The 24511-nt window shown below is 41.2% G+C and overlaps 1 protein-coding gene across 2 annotated transcripts in view; it reads left to right on the top strand.

Moving 5' to 3' along the window:
- The window catches only part of LOC120796548 (inositol polyphosphate-5-phosphatase A), a 139896-nt gene that overhangs the window by 108027 nt on the left and 7358 nt on the right, over window positions 1-24511 (top strand). For both annotated transcript variants that reach the window (XM_040139524.1, XM_040139526.1), the window contains exons 10-12: window positions 6312-6407; window positions 6933-7007; window positions 14271-14344. In XM_040139524.1, the coding sequence (XP_039995458.1) occupies window positions 6312-6407; window positions 6933-7007; window positions 14271-14344 (245 nt within the window). The remainder of the gene's footprint in view (window positions 1-6311; window positions 6408-6932; window positions 7008-14270; window positions 14345-24511) is intronic.

The raw sequence follows: 24511 nt of genomic DNA, 5'->3' as shown, positions 1-24511 counted from the left end.
GCAATGATTTCAGGTGCTCAGCAAGTGTTTATACTCTATCAGTGGCACTACTTTTGGCTATGTGCTTTTAAATGTGCTACAATGATTGCTTCATGGATGTGAATTTGTATCCCCATTAATAGGATAAATGTTCTTTTTAAGTCTGAAGTGTTAAAAAGAAAGCATGAATGGCTGTAACACTGCTGGCAACTCCTTCAGATCACAAAGCTTCCTTTTCAAAATGTAACAACTGCAGCTAACAACATTCAAATGAATGCCACATTAAGATGGCTATTGAGCAATTTAAGCATGCATTGCCTTATTGAGAGGTTAAGAGAAGCCGGTACGTTAAACAGTCTTGCAGACATCTGCCGTGGTTGGTTTCAAATTGCTGACTAAAAGTGGCAGGGGAGGTTTCTCAGATTAAATCTCTCATTAGGTTTTCTTTGTACAGGTGGCAGTAATGTGTCAAGAGCCCAGCCTGAGACAATGTCCTCCTCTTACTGGGACTAATATGCCTCAGGAGAACCCACCCTCCTTTTACTGCCACTACTTTACACAGAGACACAGTCACAATGAAGCATCTGGTGGCCTTTTCCTGTGTAGAGGGCTTTTCCATGGCCATTGTGTCTGCTAGTGTGCATGTGAGAGAAAGCAACAGAGAGGAGGCTTTGCTCATTTCTGTGGCTCAAGTTGTGTAGTTTAAGTTACTGTGTGTTTCTCTTAGTATGAATCTTTACCTAAAATATTTAAAGATTATTTCTGAATAGTTGCCCCCAGCTGAAACTATAAGTTTGGGTGGATGGGTAAGTGTGTGCTTGTGTGTGATGCGCGTGTGTGTGCGTGTGTGTGAGTGTGAGTGTGTAACCCCCCAGTAGTGGGAGGTCGCCAGGGTCAAAGTGATGAATTTTTATAGGCCTGTTCCCTGTGTTTCAGCCCTGTCCCTTTCTCTGCGCGCTGCACTGCCTCTCAAAGACAACCATGCAGGGCAATTTGTCCTGCGGGGCCCTGCAGAATGGGCCAGCAGAGAAGTTAAATACCAGGGGGGAACACACACACACACACACACACACACACACACACACACACACACACACACACACACTCTCACACAAAACATACACATACATTCAGTTTCTCTCTCACACGCACACACCCCTCCGTCCTGTTGTCCTGAATGATTTGTGGCCTGTCCATTATCCATTCCAATGGGACAAATGCTTTTGGCCAGTTTCTGAAGGTAAAGCCAGAATGGCAGCACTCAATGCGCACCATTGTTTTTAGAGAAGTTTCCCAGATGTTATAATGCACAAGATAAATAGGGCACATTATCACTACCTCGCACACCCTCTTACCTCTCCAAAGCTAGTTTTTGGCGAGGGCGTGGCAGGTTAGGAGACCTCCAACAACGCACACACTGCCAACAACCCTCAATGTCAGCTCTCACGCAGCTCAACTAGTTCATGGGAAGGGGTGAGAGTTTGTGTGTGGTTTACTTGCTGTTAGGGGTGACACAGGCCAGGTTTACTGGGGTCAAGCGTTGACCAGTGGGTCACGCACAGGCCAACTTTGCGGGTGATGATGTGTCCACTCTCACATCACCTCCATGTTGACTCCCCAGCCTGCTCTGTGTGTCAGTGATGAATCCACCATGTTTGGAAGCATTAAATTAGTCCGCCACAGGGAGAGAGGAGTGGATAACTCTGGCTTGTGTCCAGTCAGATCGGGTGGGGAGGGTCACAGCTGATTTACTGGCTTTCCTGTGTTATAGCTGGCAGGAAATCAGGAGGCCAAATTTGTTGTTGCCTACTTTAGATGCCCCCTTCTACCCCACTTGGGCAGAAGTCGCAATCATGCATGCAAGATAGGTGTGATGAACGGTGGCAAGTGGAAGAAAAGTGATCGGAGTGCTAAGCAATTCATGCTGAACCTGCCAGCCCTGCTGGCACACCTTAACTCAGCTGGCAGCCCTGCTTTGCGTGGCAACGAGAGAATAATGGCGCATTCTGACAATGCCACTGCCCCTGTTGACACAAAGGGGAGCCCCTGTCCCCTGCCTCTGGTAATAAAGAATGAATAGTTATCTCATTGTCCACTCATCCTCTGTCTCTTTCTGCACACAGTCTCATACTCTCTCTACCTAATTGAGGTTTAATCACTGAGTTGTCAGTGGATTATTATATTGGAGGAATGACTGTTTAGTGAATAATGTGAATCAGTGCATGGGAGTGGGGTAAGGGCAGGAGGAATAAATATATAAACTCCAGCGTAGTTAGGATGAATTGTAGTCAGGATTGCCATGTCAAAAATTTCTGCTACTTGTTCACACTTGGCGAACTGTGATTCTGAGTACAAAGTAAACTGACATCTACCATCTAGACTACAATGTCTTCATCAGAGTCACTATGGCCAAATGCATAAAGCAAATACAAATTGAATACAGTCTAAGAACAAGTCTTTAGATAGTAAGTTAAACAGGATCTGCATTCGGGATCATGGTTTGAAGTGCTAGAGTTGTCAGAGCCAGTGCCCAAGTGCAACAAATAGGGATGTGCATGATTAGTCGACTAAATGATTAAACATTGTTTCCCTCACTAGTTGGCACCAGAAATGCAAGTCGGTTAATCTAATTGTTAATACGTTATTAATGTACAACGCCAGTTAACTGTTGCATCTAAGATGTTAAGCAGCTGCCCGCCACTAGCCGGGGCTGCAGCCCTGGCAGATAGCAGCTCCCCTCTCTCTGTGTTAATGCTTGGATGTTGTAAACCAGCAAGGTGAAAAGTGGGACAGATGACATCTCGTGAAAATTGGTTTGGCAGTATTTTTGATCTAGAGAAAAAATTAGGTCTTATGTAGACTGTGTCAGAATTAACTGGCACATAAGCACTTGACAGGAGCAGTGTGTAACCACATTCAGCACAGGCCTCTGGATGTTAACTTACAAGGAAAGAAGGCTGCCGGTGATAGCACTGCTAACATTGGCCCCACTCGGTAAACCACTATGACATTGTTTACCTTCAGACACTGTGATCCCACATGGTTTGAAAAGGTATAGTAGCTCATCACAGCAATTTTGACTGTTTTCTCAGTGTTGTCTTACTTTTAGACTAGTCTAAATTTAAACTTCCATCCAAACAACAGGAAAATTAGTAGTTAGGAACTTCCCTAGCCACAAACCATACACCGATGGCCACAACATTCAAACCGGTAACTGGTTTTAATGGTCACTGGTTTTAATGATGGCTGCTCCGTGTAGACTATAATAAAATGTATAATATACTGAAGTATAAAAATATATCTTTAAAGGATCCTACTAATAAGTATTGCCTATCTAAAGCTTGATATATCTTATTCCTCTGTGACATAGGGCTCTGTTATTGTCAACATTGTTTTTTTGATATATTATTGTTTTTAATAAATTCAATATTCTTCTCTGTTAAACATTTGCAGTGCAATTTTAATTTAACATTCTTTTCTGTTGGTTTCTTTTCTAGCTGCTGATTTGTGAAACACCCCTGTATTTGATGTGCATTTTCAGTAATGCCATGGTTTTGTGTGTGCGTTTCTTAGTATTTAAGTTGGGCACAGTGGATCACCTCCATCTGTTGGCAGGACCAGAGACAGAAGGCTTGAATGTGTGGGTTTCTTTGCTCTTTGAAGTGGGACAGATTGCTCTAACCTCTCTTCTAAGGAGAGCAGCTGGAATAGAGAGCTCCTTTAAACAGCCGCTTCCTACTTCGACAGTCATGAGATTATCCTCCATTGATGCATAAAGCCAGCGCCTTCCTCGGCAACCTCTCATCCCAGTCCCCCGGCCTCTGGCCTTCTACAAACACTCAGTGTTGACCTGTGACCCATAATGCAGGGATGTATTGCCAAGTCACTTTGCAGGATCAGTTAAGGAGTCCAGAGGAGTAAAGACATCCCTACTATCTCCTGAACCATAGCTGCTTTTCCTGACAGCTGCCTTTTAATATTTTCCCAGTGCCTGTCTTCCCCACTCCTTTCCTCAGACTAATTCACATGTATCAAATAAGGAACCAATTGCAGCCAAATGAATTATGGTAATATCATTTAGGGTGGTGAGTGAGAGCGTGTTTACATGTAATTTGCTTATGAGGCAGGAACTTTGAAGGGAGAGATCTGTTCAGAGATTCTGCTCAAGCACCTGGGCTCTGCTGGCAGTAGAAAGTAGACATCACTACATTGATATAGCCTTAAGTGACAGCATGGGGTTCTCATTTTCCCCATCTCAGTGTTAGGTGGACAGAGCTTATGACAAAGATGCTCGGATGAGCAAGGACTGAGGCTGTGTGTGTGTGTGTTAGAAGAGGAGGATGTTTTTCAAAGACGATGACAGTAGGAGAGCTGTGATCAATCAGGTGCAATCAGTCACCACTGCACTGACACACTGATTAGTCAATCAGTGAACTTATGATTGGATCAATCAGTCACATGTCACCATCTAGCAGTATGCAATGGGTCCAGTCCAGGATACCTTAAGGACCGACCACTAGTAGTGATGTGCAGAACTCTGCAACTTTAGTTGTCTTTACCTTCTTTGTTCTCGCAGTAGGTCAAATGTCAAATCTGAGGATGGAGTCATTGGTTTCCCTGAAGCTAAAACAGTTTAATTCATCCAGGAATCAAGGAGTGTGATTGTTCTGGAAAAAGACATAATTTCTCCAAGAAAAGGCAGCATTAACTAATTGTCTTTTTTTTAACTAAACCTTCCTTGCAGTGCCACTTTTGGCACAAGGTATAGGCTTACACAAATACAAGACCTATGGTTCAATTATCTCACTGAGAATGACATCATCCCACTCTTCTCTAAGTAGAAGCCAACATGTATCGTCTTCTCTCTGTTCCATCCACATGTACTTGCATGTGCTTCTCTATGTAGGTGTACCACTGTCAAATGAGAACATACTCTGGTTTAGTGATGACCCTTTTTTGATCCAAGCTTCACTTACTGGATTATAAAAATCAATTTAACATGAATGGAAGGGCTTTTTCTGTGCTTTAAATATTGATGCTTATTGTGCCAGTAAGCAGTGTGAGCTTCTGGCTTCAGTAGTAACAGTGAGGTGGCCAGGGATTTCTGCTTGACTGACTTTTGGATTCGCAAAGCGGACAACAGAAGGGGTCTCACTTGGAAGAATTACAAGACCCAGATGCTTGTAGAATCCAGAAACATTAAGGTCCATTTGAGAAACATACAGTAATTCACAGCTACCTTAACTACACATATCTGAAATTAGTTTAAAAAAGAAGGTGAATAGAAAGTATACCACATGACCACATCAGAGATGGTAAAAAATGACTTTCTGTGACTGTCTTTGCTAGCTTTGGCTACAATGACTTTTTGACAGGGAAAGTATCTCTTGCCCTTCTCACTAGCTCCTTCTTTGGCCTATTCATTGCACAAAGCTGCTTAAGCGCACTTAAGCGCATTAGCATTTGGCTGCCAGGGGACCATATTGACCCTGCATTTGGATGGCCTAAATGAGTGAAAGATGGAGCGATTTGTTAGGGCTTTAGAAAGTTGCTTTTGGGGAGGGGGGTGAGCATGAAGGAATGGGGATGAGGCAGTGGAGGGGGGGCCGCAGAGAGTTGTTCCACTTTCTCTCAGGGCATGGTGTTTGTTCTAATGTGCTATGCAGTTTCTTCGAGGCCGAAGCAGGACTGATTTGGGACATTTCAGTCTAAAGGGCCTTTTTCTGCTCGCTATATTGGCTTGACCCGATTATCTAATCTGTGCTTTGAATTTCAATCAGATCACCGAGTCTCTGCCGTGTGGTATGGGAACCACTGGCTGAGGGATTAGCTCATTCAACTGTCTTCAAACACAGATGGTCGAATGTTTAACTAATTGTTAAAAGAGTCCACAAAGGGGAATTTAACCATGCATACAGTCCATGGGGTCAGTACATAGACCCAGATAAAGAGAAGGGACAGTGAGTTGGTAATTTGTGGGATGGTTCTTTAAAAAAAATCATTCAAAAGCAGCACAGTGTAGTGCATGGTGTTGGGTACAAGGGCTGCAGTAATAGTTTGCTCTCAAAGCATTAAAATTTACTTTAAAATGTGTGTGTGTGTGTGTGTGTGTGTGTGTGTGTGTATGTGTGTACATGAGTGATGGTGTGGGGGGTGGATATACTTAAATTACCTACAAACATTGTGGTAACATAATAAATATAAATTCATGGAAGGTTTCCATTTTACCGTCTTTCTTCTTCTTTATTCTAATGAACACACAACTAGCATTATACTTTACAATCTTTTCTTAATTTTTGTGATCATTCTTTCTCTTCCTCTCTCACCTCCAGAGTCTCTGCTCCACTGCCACCATGCAGACAGTCAGAGCCGCCGACACCAATGAAGTCGACAAGCTAATATTCAGAGAAAGTGATAATGACCGAAAGGTAAACTATACTGCATTAGTGCTGCCTTTCACCATACTCACTTGTCATAACTGTATTAAAATGAGTAGAAATTTGAAAACTTAATTTGAACAATATTGTCATCTTAACACCTTTTTGTTAAATTTTAATTTAAACAAATTTGTCTTAAAGCTCGATCACACCAGAAACTTGGCCCTAGTCTGCAAATCCAAAGATTGCGGTGATTCCATTGAATCCAACTGATTTGTATCTGTAATGCCACCATTTTAAAAGCTGCACTTCTGGACTTGTAATTAAACCCTCCAATACTAATGATTTTCTAGTTCTATATTGTCTATATTGTCATATACCTTAATTTGAGGTATTACAGGTTCTGTTAACATGTGCTGTAAAGTAGTGTGATGCCTCAGTGAGACACATGTAGAATTAACAGTGCTGTCTGCCGCTGTGGTGCACTGCTGTTCATTAGTGCTCTAATTAAAAAGTGCAGTTCACATTAGTATTGGAACTAATCAAAGCTGTGTTTCTATCTCGCCTCTGATTTAGGTTGTTCTTCAGCTTGAAAAGAAGCTTTTTAATTATGTCAACCAGGACGTTTTCCGGGAAAACAATGGGACCTCAGTAAGTCACCCCTGTTCTTCCTAACCCTTTATATGTTCATCTACTCTTTTATCTCTGCTCTTGTAGTTATTTATTACAAATTTAATTTCTTTTCCTGACTTTTACGACTTTCTTTGTTCACTGTGTAGTAACAATGGCTGCCATTTACTACATTTCAAAATTGATTATCTGTAAAAGGGACGGAACACAAGAGAATTACAATCAAAAGATTCATTGCAGCTAGAAAATTGGATTTGAGGGCGTTTCATATTTAGATAGTGGGTACAGAAAGGGTAGTGTAAAGGTATCACTGTGGCCTAACACATACTCTCTTTGTCCCTATAACTTTTAAACGTGACTGAGTGTAGATGTGCTGAGTGTTAAGTGTCTGCAAAAGAAAAACACCCGGTATACACTTCCACTTTTTTATGGCTATATATTACATTAAGTAGTTCAAAGTTGGACCTTATTAAAATCCCAATGAAAGATGCACACATCCACACGAACCTGCACATCAACAGAATGAACTGGGAAGCCACTAGTCTCGGCAAACTGGAAGCACTGGTTATATTTTACAAAATTTTGATTAAAAGAAAAACTGTTGAATAGAGAAAAATTAATCATTGAAGATTTGGTTCTACACGTGTGAATAGTTTTGCCTAATGTGTAACAGTGGAACACACTTATTGCTGTAATGAAGTTGTGTGATTTTTGCACACACATCACAATATCACACTCTCAATACGGGAAAAATATCCTTATTGACGTCGTTATATGGATTTAGTCCATATCACCCAGTCATAATTTCAACCAACGAGGTCTCAGATGAGTCATCTAACTCAGATGTACTAATGTACCACATGATGTAGTGTCGACTTAATTACTGTATGTGTTTTTTTGTGATATGGCATGCATTTCTGTGTAGAGTATGTATGTAATCATATGTAAAAATTATATGTTTATGATATTTTTGTCTGTGTTTGCATGTAGATGAATTAGATGAGTATTTTTAAACTTTTGTTATGGCCAAAACCAAACATATTGACAGATGGGTTGGGTCTTACTGTATCAAGACAACACAGTTTGTGTCAAGTAAGTTTTAAGAAACAGAAAAGTGAATCAAAGACCCATCTTTGCCATGGTTGTCTAGACTTTTTGCATTTATCTCAGTTCATTTGGCTTCTAAGCAGATTAACGAACATGGCATTTTAAACTTTTACTTATCCCGGTAGGTTTGCTAAGCACAAATGCTCTTTTTCAGTAAAATTATTACCACGACTTAACTATATTTGATGTCTTTGGAAATTGCAGTATCTTGAAAAGAATTTAAAATCAAATTCTGTGGGTTTAGTAATGCTTGTTCACATAATTTCAGTTGTATCAATGATTCTATCTGCTCGACCCACCAATGGGTGAGGTGGTCATTTTTTAAGAGAGATAATCAACACGTTTCCTGAATAAATTTTATTTTGTCAGTGTGTTTCCCCTGTAAAAGCACACTAACTAGCCACCATCAAAATATTCAACAAGGACATCATTCAACTGATTAACCAAAGATGGAGTTTGGAAGACACAGATGCTGGCAGATATTGACCCTGCACATTGTACTGTAAGACATCATTGAATGTGATCAGCAGAAATATGTAGGAACCCTGAATGTGTAACAGTAGCTGTTGGAGCCCGAGGCACCCCCTCATTTCCTCCTCCCTTCCTCCGTCTCCTCCTCCCCGTCGAGCCAGTCAAGATGGATGACATAATGGGGGCACCAGAGATAATCTGATGGTCATGGTCTAGTTAAACACACCATGTTATGATCCTTATAAAACAAACTACCTTTCCAAAAGGATAAATGTTCCTCCTCATACTCCTCCACTGGGGAAGGGAGAAAAAAAATCCATTGCATCCTTCATCAACTGTAAGACTTGTACCAGCTTGACAGAAATTTAATTCGAGGCAGCTCTTGAAAATAATTATTGTATTTTGAGAGGAGTAATCATTGGCCGGGACATGATTGAATGTGTCCATGCCTATTGACTTTTGCTATGATTAATAGGTTTGTTTAGTCGATATTCCCATCGAAATTGTATAATTAATTATCCCCAGCGCTGTCACGAGAGGACGATGGAGAGCCCTGATGAGTATTCGGGAAGATTAAATTTTCTGGGCGCTCGTGGTGCAGAGGGGCACCGCGGGGCCTTGCTCTGGTGGAGAGATGGGAGTAGAGGGATTGTGTGTGTTTGTGTGCGGCTGCGTGCTCGCATGCGTACTGTGCGTATGTTTGTGCTGTGCATGTGTAGATCACAGTTTCTTCCTCTCCAGGAGCACACACACCCGCAGGGCCGTCCCAATTGATTTTGTTTCAGTATCTCTTTATTGTAACTTTATCAGTGTGGTGTTGGCAGATGGGGGACCAGAAGAGGAGGGTGTGTTTGTGTACTAGCTGTAGTAAGTGATGAACCTTTCTGTTTGGCCTGCCTCTCCTTGTTATGCTGGCAGCGTAGTCCTCAGCATTACTCAAAAGCCCAGAGACATTTTAAACATGAGAGGGACATAAAAAAATTAAGAACAAATGTTGCTTCAGTCCAGAGTTCTTTCATATTTTACCCATCAAAGCTCTTAAGTGGCAATACAGAAGCCATGCTAAATGAAATCTGACCTTAAAGGATTTATATAAAGTGATGCTGCATTGGGGTATGTCTTTTAGTTTAGCTCGCCTTTTTTCTGAACAGTTAAGGAAAGTATTTACTGCTTACTTAACTTTATCAGAATATATAGCACACATGCACAGTAAGCTTTATGTGCTACTGCCATTGGCTGTTCATCTAGCAATGCGTCTGAGCTGAAAAAAATCAAAATTATGTCCTTAATGTGGAAATCCATTCTTCTGTCATTTTCTGATCATTGTATCAGAAATCAGTCCTCATCTAAGTTCATTACTCTCTACTATATATTTTAACAGACACGGAAATAAAAGTACAGTGTTGCAGGGTACTGTAGTATTGTGTTGTTTGGATTGGCCCCTCTCGGTACCAATCGGCCATCCCCCCTGTCAGTGACAGTTTATCGCTTTTCCTCACAAAATAATGAAGATCCCATAAAAAGAGGCCAAAATATGGCCCCTGCAATGAAAGCCAAGTGTGAGGTGTAAAAATCAAATTAAATGACCTCTCACCCCAACATTTATTGATGGGTTTTAATGGCAGCAGGTGTTGTCACAGGCGATATTTGATAACGCGTAAATCAAAGCACAATTACAGGTGGTGGACAATCCACCAGCACACTAAGAGGGACAGTTAGGGGCCAAAGACCTTGTGTTCCCTCTTTTTACCTCCCTCAACTTCCTGCGTTTTAACTATCACTACCACTCTGATTTAGGAGCATGCTGATCGTCCAAGCAAAGTCAGAAATTTGAGCCCATGACAGGGTAGTTTTTACCCAGACACTTCTTCATCATTTTCCGTCTATGATATTGCCAGAGCAGCATCATCTCGCACCACTTCCTCCACAACTCCCAAGGTCATTTCTGGTTGACAGACCACTACTGCCTTTATAAAGTCATAAGGCCTTGAACGATTATAAGCTGTTTTTTCTTTTTTTCTTTTTTTTTAAGCCACTGACCTACCGGAGCAGCATTAGGCTTAATTGACCTGGGATGAAATGTAGTGTGAAATTTGTGGCTGCAGGATTTTCCATTCACCTGAATGAATTACTCAACATTCACTTAAGCCCCACGCCCCATAGATACACACAGCCATATGTTGCTCATCCCCTGCTGTTTAAACTGTGTCACACACTTATAATCCGAGGTGCTTTACTTCAAACAAAGAGAATTATACCTGTGAACATGTACATAGATACACATGTGTACATACAGAAAATTGTCAGTTATTGATTTAAGCACCCAGTACGAGCATGAATTGCTAAAAAAACTCTTACATACACTTTTAACTTCCCACCACCTTAGTCCCATTCGGCATCTCAATATTGGACACACACACTAGAGATAGACTGATAAATCAGCTAGGCCAGTATATCAGCTGATATTAGCTTACTGCAAATATATCATTCAGTAGTAGCTAGTACGTAACAAGCAATTTCAGAATAGAAATGCCAAAGATATGCCATTTCATTGTTTGTCCAGCAGAGAGCACTGACAAGTTTTTGTCCAAGTGTGAAATGTCCCTCTCGTCACACATTATGCCAACGATTCTTTAAAAATTAATTTAAATTAATAAAAAAATGTTTATTTTATGTGTTTCTATAGAAAAATTATTTGTGACCAATATATACGTCACTGACCGATTGCTAAACCCCTCCAACAAACAGCAATTGTTGGATCATAGTTTGGCAACCATAATTAGGCACAACAGAGTAAAAACATAATTACAGATTACATTTAAAAAAGCCCTGTTCGGGACTAGCACATCTGCTATGTAGTATTTCCTCCAGAGGTGTAGTGGAGTATATATGCCGGTATATAGCTTTTCCCCAGGCAGGGGGATTAAATGTATATCCACCTAAAAATAGCTACTGATGCGTGTCTGTGCACATCTTTAAAGACAGTCTCTCCTGCACCGCTATCTGTGGTGTTAATTGTGGACTGGAGACTTTTGTTCGCAGACTTTGGTCTTTTGGGCTGTGCGTACTCACGCGCAACATACTGTAAGTACCCTGTTAAATCTGCACCAAGCCTGGGAAGAAACGGTGCCTGAAGGACAAACTTAGGGAACAAATGACTCCCTCGCTGACGTTCCATTACCTGCATTACAAAAATGAAGTGGACAAGGGATAACCCTCGGACAACGGTTACCCCGATGTTAGGACGTGGAAGGAGAAGCATCTCTAGAAGGAGATGATGAGATGAACATAACGTTAGATAACGACATTATACCACAGCACCATGGGCGGAGTGTGTTGATCAGCCTATACTTAGATCATGGAAGGTGCAGTATTGCAATATAAAAATACTCCATTACAAGTCAAAGTTGGGCATGGAAAATGTTAATACAAATTACTGAAAGTATCAAAGTAAAAGTAGGCCACTCATAATCAGACGAGTGCCCCCTGTGACTATTTTATTATCATCTACGGTAACATAATAATTGAGTTATTATTACTGATACAGGAATGTGTAAGCAGCATTTTACTTTTGTAGTTGGACGAGTTGGAGCTAGGCTGAAGTGTAATCTCTACCTGTGCATTATATTTCAGCTCATCATTTGTTTTGTTTTGCATGTAAAATTTTAATCTGTGAAGCAAATAGTAACTAAATCTGTCAAATAAATATAGAGGACCAAAAAGTATAATATTTTCCTCTGAATTGTTGTTAAGCAGAGGTATAAAGTTGGCCAAATTGGAAACAGTCAAGTAAAGTACAGGTGCCTTTAATTTATACTTAATTACAGCACTTAAATAAATGCACATAATTACATTCCACATTACATTACCTTCAAATTAAGCAAGTTATGTAGTTAACGGTGGCAAGGGAGAGCGGGGGTATGAGGGGGTCAAGTCCACTGTCCTTTGTCCAACACCAAACAGTCAATTATCTGATTTTTTTTATTCTTTAAACATACATAATATACTGTGTATATATGCTTTTTTTATTTACAGTTTTCAGTCTCTAAATGACTTATCAGATTTTTTAAAACTCTCACTTCAATATTGATATCAGCCTCAAAAATCCACCATCAGTCAGACTATAACACACAAACACTACAGGAAGGTATCAGTGGGTGGATGGTAAGATAGGGTGTACAGTGGAGCGTGGGGTTGCATCCCCTGCACTGCCATCCCTCATCCACAGTGTGTGAGTCTCTCCTGTGACCCTGGCAGTGTGAGTTTGATGAATGCCGCACATCTGCCCTCCTGAACCACTGAGACTCCGTCTGGGAGGCCCCTGTGCCTGCAAGTAATGGCCACCGTTCTACACCGCTGACACATAATCACACATACACACAAACGCACAGGGCGTCATCGTGAAAGCACATACTCGACTTTGGCTTATTTACACGTGTACGCAACGGTCATGTGAAGACAAACAATGTATAGATGGTCATACATGCACAACATAAATATGTCAGTGTAGATGGAAGACTGTAGTTACCTTCTGCTGGATATAATAATACTCATATGACATCCACCTCCCTCCTCCCATGTCTCCACTTTGTGAGGACGTCCTTCCAAATATTACAACGCTGTGCAACACGCTGATGTTTCATCATGTATCCATCAACATATTGCCGCATGTAATACACCAGTGTAATGTCATTAACATCAAATCAACCACCCGCAGTCAGCCTCTCATACCGACCGCCTGAGTTCTTCTTCAGGCCATAATTGTAGCCTCGTGTTTGAAACATGTACAATAGCCCAATTTACCACTAAACAAACTTGTCTCAGCTACATCCTGATGTCTTCCTGTCTGAAAGGAAAGGGTGGGAATACCACGAGGTCCTCTGGGGTTGCTGGGAAACGTTGCTGTCAGTCTCTCGTGGAGGCAGTCATGCAGGTGCCCAAGCTACCTGTTCATCTCCCAGATAATTAATGTGTACAAGAAGCCGCTAATTGCACTTTTCACTAATGATTTATGGGTTTTGTGGAAGGGGGGAAATTGAAAGAAGTATGTGTGTACACTCTAGTGAGAGAGTACAGCTGGGTGAGGAGACATGATTGATGAAGAGTGTGTGGATTCACTGCCAGTGTGGAGAGATAGATCCCCGGTAGGACAGGGCTAGGAACACACACACACACACACACACACAACCGCTCAGCTGCTGTCGATTTTGGGCTGTGTTGGGTCTATGGATGTAACTAAATAAGCCCAAATATCCTCATTCTCATCAATTCTGTTTTGGCTTATTTGTATCCACACCTTACTGAGACTGCGTTCTGGTGATAGAATAGTATTGAATTCTATTTTCAGTTAAATTAAACTGTCTGAGTCAGAAGAGGCTTGAAATTGTCCTTGAATTGTCTTGGCGTGTGTCTGTCAGTTGGCAAAAACCTACTTATTGTATTGAAGACAACTCTAAATTTTGAAATCCAAATACTCACACCTATCACTGCTCAGCGGTCTGCAGTGGAAAACAGTTTGTTCCAACCAACTTTTAGAGGGAAATTCGTGTACTGGAATTGTATGTATGTAAAGCATAGCAGAGCTGAAAAAGAGCATTCAGGCTCAGTTGACTTTCCCTTGACCAAAATTGTTAAAAAAAAAAAAAAATTTATAATAATAATTTAAACTTCTCTCTCCTCATTCCCATTCTTTTTTTCTTTCCATAGCTTTTAGAGTTTGACAAAGAGCTGTCGGTGTTCAAGGATCGGCTGCATGAACTGGAGATCGCTTTCCCACCCAGGTATGGAGCCATTTCATATCACGCACTTTGTTCGATACCTTTGCATTCGCACTTTTAACATCTACAGCCCTACACTAGTCTCAGACTTTCTGCTTCTGTCCAAAGTTCCTGCAATGATATGAGGTCCTGTTTTGCCACTCTAGCAGCATGGCTCTACATGTGGCTATTTCAGTGTATCTGTTGGTCTTTCTTTCCACACTCAGGTCCTGACTGAAATATCTCAACTACTGTTAGATGGAATGTAATGACATTTTGTACAAACAATCGTGGTCCCCAGAGGATGAATCCCATTGACGTTGGTGATCCTTTTTTTTTTTCTTCTTGATTCACCATGAGGTTTACTTCTTCAATAAAATATCTGTACAACTGTTGGATGGATCACCATGCAATTTGATGCAGACATTCATGATCTTTATAAACTTTGGTCAGCATGGCTGTGGATCCTTGTCTTTTTCCACAAGGTGATTAAATGTCAACCTTTACGTGTTCCATGCTAGATCTTACTGGTCATGTATATTGTCATGTGCCATAACATTTAAAAGGTCTTTTTAAAAAATTAATCTAATAACTTTTACTCTAATTAAACGTCCGGATTAAAAATTGGACATAGCATGCAAGTATATAATTAGCAGGTGAGAAGTGCCAAAAGTTGAGTTGCATCCACCAACATAAGAAAAGCAGACTTGATGGGCCTTTAACACAGAGGAAATCATTTAATTCAATCTAAATCCCATATTCAGAGGAACCCACTCACCATATATATATATATACCAATATCTCAAAATATAAATCTGCACCAGTAACACACCAATAAAAGTTATTTGTTTACTGCTGTGTTAATGGTAGATTGAAAATGGTCTTTTTAATGGATTTTATGTAGCGAAGTTAATGGCACGATAACAGACAGAATAACAAATCATGGCTTTCCTGTGGAAATCATGTATTTTCAAAATTTCAACTTTTCATGAGCTAAGAACTCTTTTCAACTTTATTACAATGCATTTTGTTTTATGGTAGAATTCGGAAGGGTTTTAAATGGTTTATTTAGCCTAAGACAAAATTATATCATGAAAGCATTTCATGCAGCGTTTTATCCTTCAGTTTATCTGACACCAAAAATTTTAATTTTAATTTTACTAAATTTTAAGGCAAATGGATTTCACTGGACAGTGACAAAATGACAGATGACATGACAATGATGCAATGACATAAATAGAGCAAACCCTAATTCTTAAGTATCCACCCACAGGGCACTATCCCATGTTGGTAAATGCATTGATGCTGACCAGATCTTGGCCATAAGGACTCATTATTTTTATGTAAAATCAAAAGGAGTCAGTCATCCCCCTATTGTCCAAAATGGTTTTATGAAAGCTGTTGGATCTATGTTTGAGGGGTATAAGTTGTTAAGTATGATTGGGGATGGCCCGAACCGCTCCCAGGTGTATTTTTGTAGATGTGTGTGTGTGTTGTGTTTGTCACTGTGCGTTGGCTTTGGGCCGCATTGGTATTCCGTCTCAGTGGGACATAGGGGAGACTGGAGCGGGTGGTCTCCTCTCCTCTTCCTCAAACAAATGCATTTGCAATTAGCCCTTTCAGAGGAGAGGGAGGGCAAACATGCGGCCAGCGTGGAAATATGTTTCGGGAGCAGCGCGTTAATGGTGCTTGACCTTTGCCGTTGGTTGTGACTCAATCAGTGCAGATAATGAAACGCTGTAATCAAACAATAATTACTTGATAAACTGCTCTAGTGGCAGGCGCAGGGCAGCGTGGGATTTTAGTGTGTGTGTGTGTGTGTGTGTGTGTGTGTGTGTGTGTGTGTGTGTGTGTGTGTGTGTGTGTGTGTGTGTGTGTGTGTGTGAGTGAGAGAGGGAGACTGAGTTTGATACTGTGTGTATGTGCATACATGTGTAACACCAAGTGTGAGAGCGTGAGACTGAGGGTGTGTGTGAGTGTATGTGTGTCAAGGTTCTGCCAGTCCCTGTTTTTTAAATGACTCTGTGTCTTAATCAGGGACCCCATTTACATCACTTTGCATAAGTGACAGGTGGATTTATTGTCCTTTTACACTGGCTGACTTTTGCACCTATCCATATAATACTGAATCATCTCTCCACAGGGAGGAATGAATGTGCTCCCATGGAAGAATACAAATGATTTCCACATACTTGAGGTGATGATGAATCAAATAGATGAAACGCGGGAGCAGATTATGAAATTTGATTTGATCTACTCTGTGTGTGCGACAAACCACAATGTCAGCTTTGTAGTGGTTACCAGTGGCCTAGTTAAACTTAAACAACCCCCTCCTCCCACTTGTCACATACACACACCCTACACACACACACACACACACAAACACACACACACACACACACACACACACACACACACACACACACACACATTCATACATTCATACATATACAGATACCCCTCCCCCTGTCGGGTCTGCCTTGTGCTCCTTGAGCAATCAAGCCTCAAAGATTGTTCTCCATCACATAGCCTGCACCAGGCCGCCCCTCGCCATCTGTGAGGTTATTACTCTTTTTAATGCAGGCCATCAGAACACACCCTCACTGACACATACACTCATGCACGCACACAGCTCACTTTTGGTCAAATCTATAAATCAATAGAAGACAAACATTTAATCTGAACGTTAATATTGTCTGTTGTCCTCTTGCTGGGTATTACGTTGTCACAAAATGAGACATGCTGTCAAGTATGAACTTTTTTTTTTTTTTTTTTTTTAACCATGTAACAACAGCAGAGGCGTCCCCGGCCAACAGCACATTTCATTTTTTGGAATGGACATCCAGTTTTGGCAGACATACATCTCTGTCCCCATGCACACACACTTGAATTCTTCTCCCCACATTGCTGCAGAGGCTCCAAGCTGTAAAAAGCATATCTCTTTACTTTCAAGAAGTCGTCTGTCAAAGTTGGCCGTGACAAGTCTAAGTACTTGGGCACTGGGGTGAGGAATTTGCCCAGGCCTTGTCACAGTTGGACCTGGAGCCAGTTGGCTGCTGCGCACTGATCAGCCGCAGTACAACTTATACACACACATACAGTCATACACAGGAGCCCATGTATGCTTAAGAGTTTTCATAGCCAGTGTTCTTGGAGAGAATAGATGAGTCTATTAATCAGAAACCAATCATTTATTTAGACACAGTTTCTCCATCAGACATAATGTATGAGACTCCAACCAGCCATTATGTCATTATCTTTGCATAGGCCGACAGCAGGGCCACTTGACTGAAAATAATGGTAAGTTTTACTATACATTATGGTACTCTTGATTTCATATTCAAAATGACATAACAAAGGTAATATCCCCTAAAACATACTAAGGCACCAGTAACTTATTCATGTATTTTGATTGATTTAGGGGAAAGCTTTTAGTACTCCTCTGATCTGATTTCTTTGCCCTTTTTTTTACACAAGATCGATGCAAAAATTTAATCGGGACCCCGACTTGGGAGGAAATGCAGTGGACAATGAGGGAGCAGTGGAAGAATGTATTCTGCCTGTAACATGGTTACTGAGAATGGGCTTTGAGGGTGATTTTAAGTGACATCAGACCAGCTGTACAACTCCATCAGTGGGTGGATCGTGAGTGATTTCAGGGCAGGGAGATGGTGTGGAAGTTGTGCAGCATTTGTGGGAGGAAAAGGCTGGCAATAGAAGAAGAAGAAGGAAAGTAAAAGATGGCTTCCGTCCCATGTCTGTGTTAGTGAAGAAGGAGGTGAGAGGAGAGGAGCCAAGATCTGGGTACTAGTGAGATATAGCTAGTGATACTAGAAGGATTACAGTTTGCTATTTATTCATGTTCTCAGATGTCTAGATGTGGATCTTTGGGAGGGCAACATAGGTTGGAAATTAGGGTTCTTTGGCCAGCTATGAAAATGTGGGCACAGAATGAGGCAGCTCCCATCCTTCATCAGCTACTGTTACTTAATTACTTCATGAAGACTCTTGCAGCTACATGGATACATGGACATGTATAATTTGAGCATGAAAAGAGAAGTTGACCTGTCCTGGATTTTAGAAATGTTTGGCTGTCAACAACCTAAAAATGTGCATTTTGGGAATTCTCTAGCAGAATGCAAAGATTCATATCTCTCTGGCATGTATTTTTTCCATTTATTCCATGGCTTAGCCAAACCTCTCTTTAAGTTCATATAGAACGATGGGAAGGTGTTAGACCTAACAGGATGGCTCCAGTCCCATGTGTCTGTGTTTGTCAAGTCTAGACTTGGAAAGAAGCAGGGGACCAGAGTGTGGCGCAGAGGTCAGGAGGTGAGGCCAGTGAAGAGGCAGCAGCTGATAAACAGTTTTGTCTTCACTGTTTGGGAAACACCCTGGGCCCAGCGTTGGCACATTACCTTACATATTTCATAGCTTCAGGTCTATGTAGACAAGCCAAAAAGTGACTTGCATGCTGGCAAGCTCTACAACATTCTCAGGTTCATGAAAGAGGAAAGGGGAGGTTCGAAAGCCGATGTCAGGCAGAATCACTTTGCCCCTCAAATGACAGAAAATTATGGTCAAGTGACACAAATGGCTACCTGCCAGCTGCTCAATAACTGCCAATAAGTACATATGAGTGAATTATCAGAGAAGTGGATAATTCCTCGAGATTCCTTATGAGCTCATAGGATACAGATGGCTCTCCTGTATACAGTAACTGTCCTTGTTCTGTGAACAACACTCTTAACACAACACCCCTGTCCTCTGAAGGCCTGTACGAATGATGTCACCCTCTCTCCATGTGTATTTCACTGTGAATGCATTAGTCCTATAGCCATACTCTTTGAATCCTATATGAAGGAGGCTTCTTGTTCTCTGCACTGTGAACAGCCATGCTATACTGGAGCAGAGGCACGTGACTCCGTTTAAGGAGCACCACAGAGGTAGTTTAACAACAGTGTTTGGTTAAAGCACCATGTCTGAGCCACTGTAAGTGTTTGGCTTGTGTTGGCTCGGCGCGGCCACAGGATCCAGCATTACAGGCTGATGTACTGAACAGGAACATTGTTTTACAACCATCAGCGCATCCATCATTCTAACTACTAGAGAGCCTGTTAAAATGATAAGGGGCCATTGCAGTGATAATAGCTGAAGATTGGCCACTGTCATGTGTCATTGCCTCTTGTGTGAGATGATGCCACTGAGAGGAAGACTTTGTTATTAACAATCTTACTGTACATGGAGAGAATTAAATGGATGCCATCTGTGTCTTCTTGTCTTCATTTAGAGCAGCTAAAGGCAGAACATGTCATAGCTGAACCCCAGCAGGCTGTGAGCCATGAGCTATTGATGGCATTTCACTCTGTTTGTACTGCACTATGCCAATGTTGTGCCTGCGAGCCTCCCAGCTCTACAAACTGAAGCAAACATTCAGCTTTATTGATAGCATTTGGCTGATCTTTTTGAATCTGTGTGTGTGTGTGTGTGTGTGTGTGTGTGTGTGTGTGTGTGTGTGTGTGTGTGTGTGTGTGTGTGTGTGTGTGTGTGTGTGTGTGTGTGTGTGTGTGTGTGTGTGTGTGTGTGTGTGTGTGTTTTGCCAAGCCTCCCCTGACAACGGCAAACAAACATAGCTGTAGAGGCAGCGAGTCGTTCAAAACCCGCAGCTTCTGACTTTTTAGCCAATGCCAGCCCAGCACTGGCCACTCCAATATCCCATGATGCACCCTTGACCTCATTTCACCGATACTATGACTCTTATTTGTAGCTTCTAGCCCTGCCTGCATTTCCAAGTTTATATTGCCCTCATTAAATACTGACAAAGTGAATAGCCCACTGTTTGGCCTATCACTTATTTGTCATTATGTAGAACATGAGAATCGCTTTTGATCTGGAGATAGGAGCATGCGGGACAAGAAAGTCTGGCCTGGAGCAATCAATTCAATTCAATTTTATTTATATACCACCATAAGACACATTATCTCAAGGCAATTTACAGAGTAAGGTCAAGACCTTACAATATTATAGAGTGAAACCCAATAGGTCCCACCATGAGCAAGCACTTGGCAATAGAGAAGAGGAAATACTCCTTTTTTAAAGGAAGAAACCTCCGACAGAACCGGATTCAGGGTCGGCGGCCATCTTCCTCGACTGGTTGGGTTGAGCATAGAGAAATGGGGAAGAGAGGAGAAAGAGGGGGAGAGGGGGAAAGAGGACAGAGAGAGACCAGGAACGGCTGTATATATTGTTGTATTCAAGCACTGTCAGACCTATTGTTATAATGATGATAACAATGTCCATTCTGAGGGACGGCAGTTGGTAGTCTGGCCTACCAACAAAATCTTAACACACATTTTATTCGCAGCATATTGCTTTTTAATCATTTTATGTTTCATTGTTTTAATGTTTGGAAAGCTCTGTGTTAAAGCCTTATTCAAATCAAGTGTGTGTAGATACAGTAGCTTGTATAGTGCAGTAAATGATGTCACAACAGCCTCTCCCTCTGCTGGGTGAGGCTGAAAGGTAGGGCCTGTGCTCACCTCGCAGGTTTTTGCTGTTACAAGACAAACAAGCTGACACCGGCCAGAACACATTTGAGTAATGTGCCAGCAGCCAAGTCAAACATTAAACCCCAAACCAAGCATGAATGAATGAGCTCTCGATGGGTGCTGGAGGGTCACAATATGTGACTGTACACACATGTATCATCTGAGATGTGGGCAGCAACACAATGGAGGAAGAATGGAGGGACAAGCAGGAAAGCAGTATTCTTGTGTCAGCTTCAAAAAGATGGGATAGCCGTAAGAGACTTTAACACCAGTGACCAAGACAAAGACATGTGGCAAGATAAATATTTCAGTCATCAGACCATCAGCAGTGTCAGTATCATTATCTGACACTGATGATGGTCAGAAACTTTTCTCGTCACTTTTATACATTTTACTGTAAACATCATACTGTATCATTTTTTAAACTTGGCCTCTTGGATGTATAATATATTTCCAGGCAATGGCAGCACTGTGCAGATGTTTTTGTGATACATTTTTCATAGGTCTCATTTTCAAAGGTTACTTTTTATTTCGTTTTAGTCATGACAAAAAGGTCGTCAACGAATATTTTTCATCATAGTTTTTATAAATGACATTAACTCTGTTTGCAAGAAAACTTCAACTGAACTGAATCTCTAACAGAACACATTTGGTTCAAAAACATCCCAGTCAGGACAAATTGACAATATGTCAGCCATTTTACCTGTGATTACGTGACTATCACCGAAATCATTCTATCTTCGAGACATAGAACTTTTCTTTAGTGCGTAGACCTTGTATTATCACTGTCACGTCTGTTCCTTAGCCGCTCATGGCTGCACTTTTATTTTACATTTCTCGGTAAGCAATGTCTGTGGATGTTAGCATGTTCATTTGTATGCATACTATGTGTGTGTATGTAGATACATTGAAATGCAGCTCCCCCTCCTATAAAGGTACACAATGGTTGGAGTTATCAGCTTGGCCATTAATTAATGTAATTAGTCTTGCTGTGGGCAATAAGGGTCTGATATGAGCTGACGGCCTCCAGCCCACACACCCTCTTGGACCGTTTACCTTCCCTGATAAGTTTGTGAGCTCGCTAATCGGACAAATTAATCATTTTGGCCCCAGCGCGCCATTCAACTGTTTGCTGTTGCATTAACTCTTGTTATCTCTATTGGAGCCAATGGAGGGTGCGGTAAAACAGAAAGGGGACCAACCTATACCTGCACACACAGGGACACATAATGGCCCTTTAATGGCCACTGTTGAGTACTTTTAATCAGTTTTACGGTGACTGGCTGTCATCAAAAATGAATGAATGATAGCAAAGTTTTGTTTCTGAAGTGCTTTGGGAAGTTTGCTGTCAGGCGGGAGTTCATTGTTTGAAGGAAGTGAGGGGGAAAACTTGATTTTCTCTCAATCTGTTTAACATCAAAATGACCCCAGCTTGTTAGTCAATAAAGCTATAACAGAGTCCCTGATAGGAGGATTGTTCATAGGCTGTTTAAGGCCAGGGACCATCCCTCAGGACGCAGGAGCATTCAGGCCACCCTGAAATCCAGCAGCTTCAGAAGCCCTTTGAAGACTTTGCTCTTTTTCACCCTCACTTTGCCTCTTTCTGTCTGATCCATCTTTATCCCCTCTCTTCTGCCTCCCTGTCTATCTCTGCCAGTCATCCTATTCTTCATGCTCTCTTTTATCCCAGGATCACTTTGATTAGCATACCAAAACCTCCATGCATTTCCCCCATGGTCTAAGTGCTATTAATGCTAATTGGAGGCAGGGAACTTCTCTAAGTAGCTCTCTGCAGGTCTATTTGTACACCTGGTGGGAGGCTCTGTGTGTGTCTGTGTGTCTGTGTGTCTGTGTGTGTGTGTGTGTGTGTGTGTGTGTGTGTGTGTGTGTGTGTGTGTGTGTGTGTGTGTGTGTGTGTGTGTGTCTTTTGTCTGTGTGTCTGCTTGTGTGTAGCGTGAGCCAGATGAGGCCGCCTCATGCCCCAGCCTTAACCCCATACACAAAGGCTGCCAGAAACATGCTCATGCATACTGTGTGTTCATCATTTACAAAAATGGTCAACATGTCAAGGATTAATCTTACTGGTTTCATTGTAGTGCAGAACAATATCAGTGTTATCAGTGTATCATTTCTGCACTGGTACTGTGATTTATGTACACTCGTCACTTTGCAAAGAATTCCCTCGAGGGCAAAATAGGCCACCTGTTGCATTAAATTTCAACAGTTATACTCAGGTGTAGACAAAAAAAACTAGCGAAGTTTACATTTTTTCATGAAGAATCCCCAATAAACTCAGTTTCATTCATCTGATTATGAATCTCATATGTTTATTTATTTTATTCTATTATTTTATTTGACAGGAATAGGGCTCATCGATCAACAGAAAAAGAGAACCAGCCAGAGTTAGCCTAAAAGGGTAACTTTCATCTGTTGACCCTGGCCAGCATCCAAACATAGAACAAAATGACGTCTTATACATTTCATATACACCACATAAAAAATATGCACAAAACAGTACTGTACACATCCACCGATAAATAATGCAACAGAATAACACGTGGTGGCTAGCTAAAATTCATAGTAAATAAGTAATTTAAAATAACATGTAAGGAAACTAATAACAGGGCTGATCGGGTCAGGCAACAAGACAGTAAAACGTTTGATTATTACTGAGCCACAGCTTCAGCTGGCCAATGACAGAATGGCATTGAGTTGCACAGGCAGTAAATTACATTTGTTTATGCTGATATAGAAAATGCTCACTGACGGTTGGTGCTGTTTTGGCTCTTTTATCAATTTAATATGTTTCAGTCAGACAAGAATGACACAAAGCCTGTATCCTTCTTCAATACTACAAGAAAACCTCATTTCAAACCTCGTGTAAAACACCAAATTTTGATTAATGTAGCTTTACTTTTGGGTTTAGCACTTTGAAACCACCTTAGGAAGAATCCCTGTCATTGTTGATCTATTGTACTTATAAGTTTATTTACAATAAAATGATTTACGATGTGAGGGATTCTTTGGTTCCATTAAAGTCCAGAGTCCTTGATCCTGTAAAAATGTCAAAAAAAACTTAATGGTGAGGAGGAAATTTGTTTAAAATATTACCTGTTGAAAGTTTGCTAGCAGCATGGCTATAGGGATGGCAATGTTGGTCTGTCAGATCGTTGGGCCACCCTTTTGGTCCAAACTGAAATATCTCAACAACTATCTGATGGATTGCCATGAAATTTTGTCAAGACATTACAAAAATGTAATCACTCTGATGATTCCCTGACAGAGTCTTTAAATATTCTGCTCAGATGAAACATTCAAATCAGGCAGCTGTTACACTGAGGTCTAAACACACTGTGATACATACAACCAAATGCTGAATGTCCCTCTTCATTTAGTCCAGGTGTCATTAGATGAGCTTTTAGTTTGAAATTACATTCTGGACTTGTGAGGACAAATTGTGGTACTCATAGCAGCACTAGAACTAATGGTAGTAGTAGCAGCAGTTCTTTCAGGGACAAAGTAATTTGAATGCAGACACAAACATATAAAGCAACCACAGCCAAATGCTTATTAAACATTCTCTGCCTTGGTACAAAGTCCAATTAAGTTATCAGAGCTTGGCAAGTGTTATGAAGGCCCAGTG

Source organism: Xiphias gladius, chromosome 11, assembly GCF_016859285.1.
Source record: "Xiphias gladius isolate SHS-SW01 ecotype Sanya breed wild chromosome 11, ASM1685928v1, whole genome shotgun sequence".
NCBI lineage: Eukaryota > Metazoa > Chordata > Actinopteri > Istiophoriformes > Xiphiidae > Xiphias > Xiphias gladius.
Note: the sequence above shows the minus strand (reverse complement) of the source record. Positions and strands in the feature narration are given on the sequence as shown.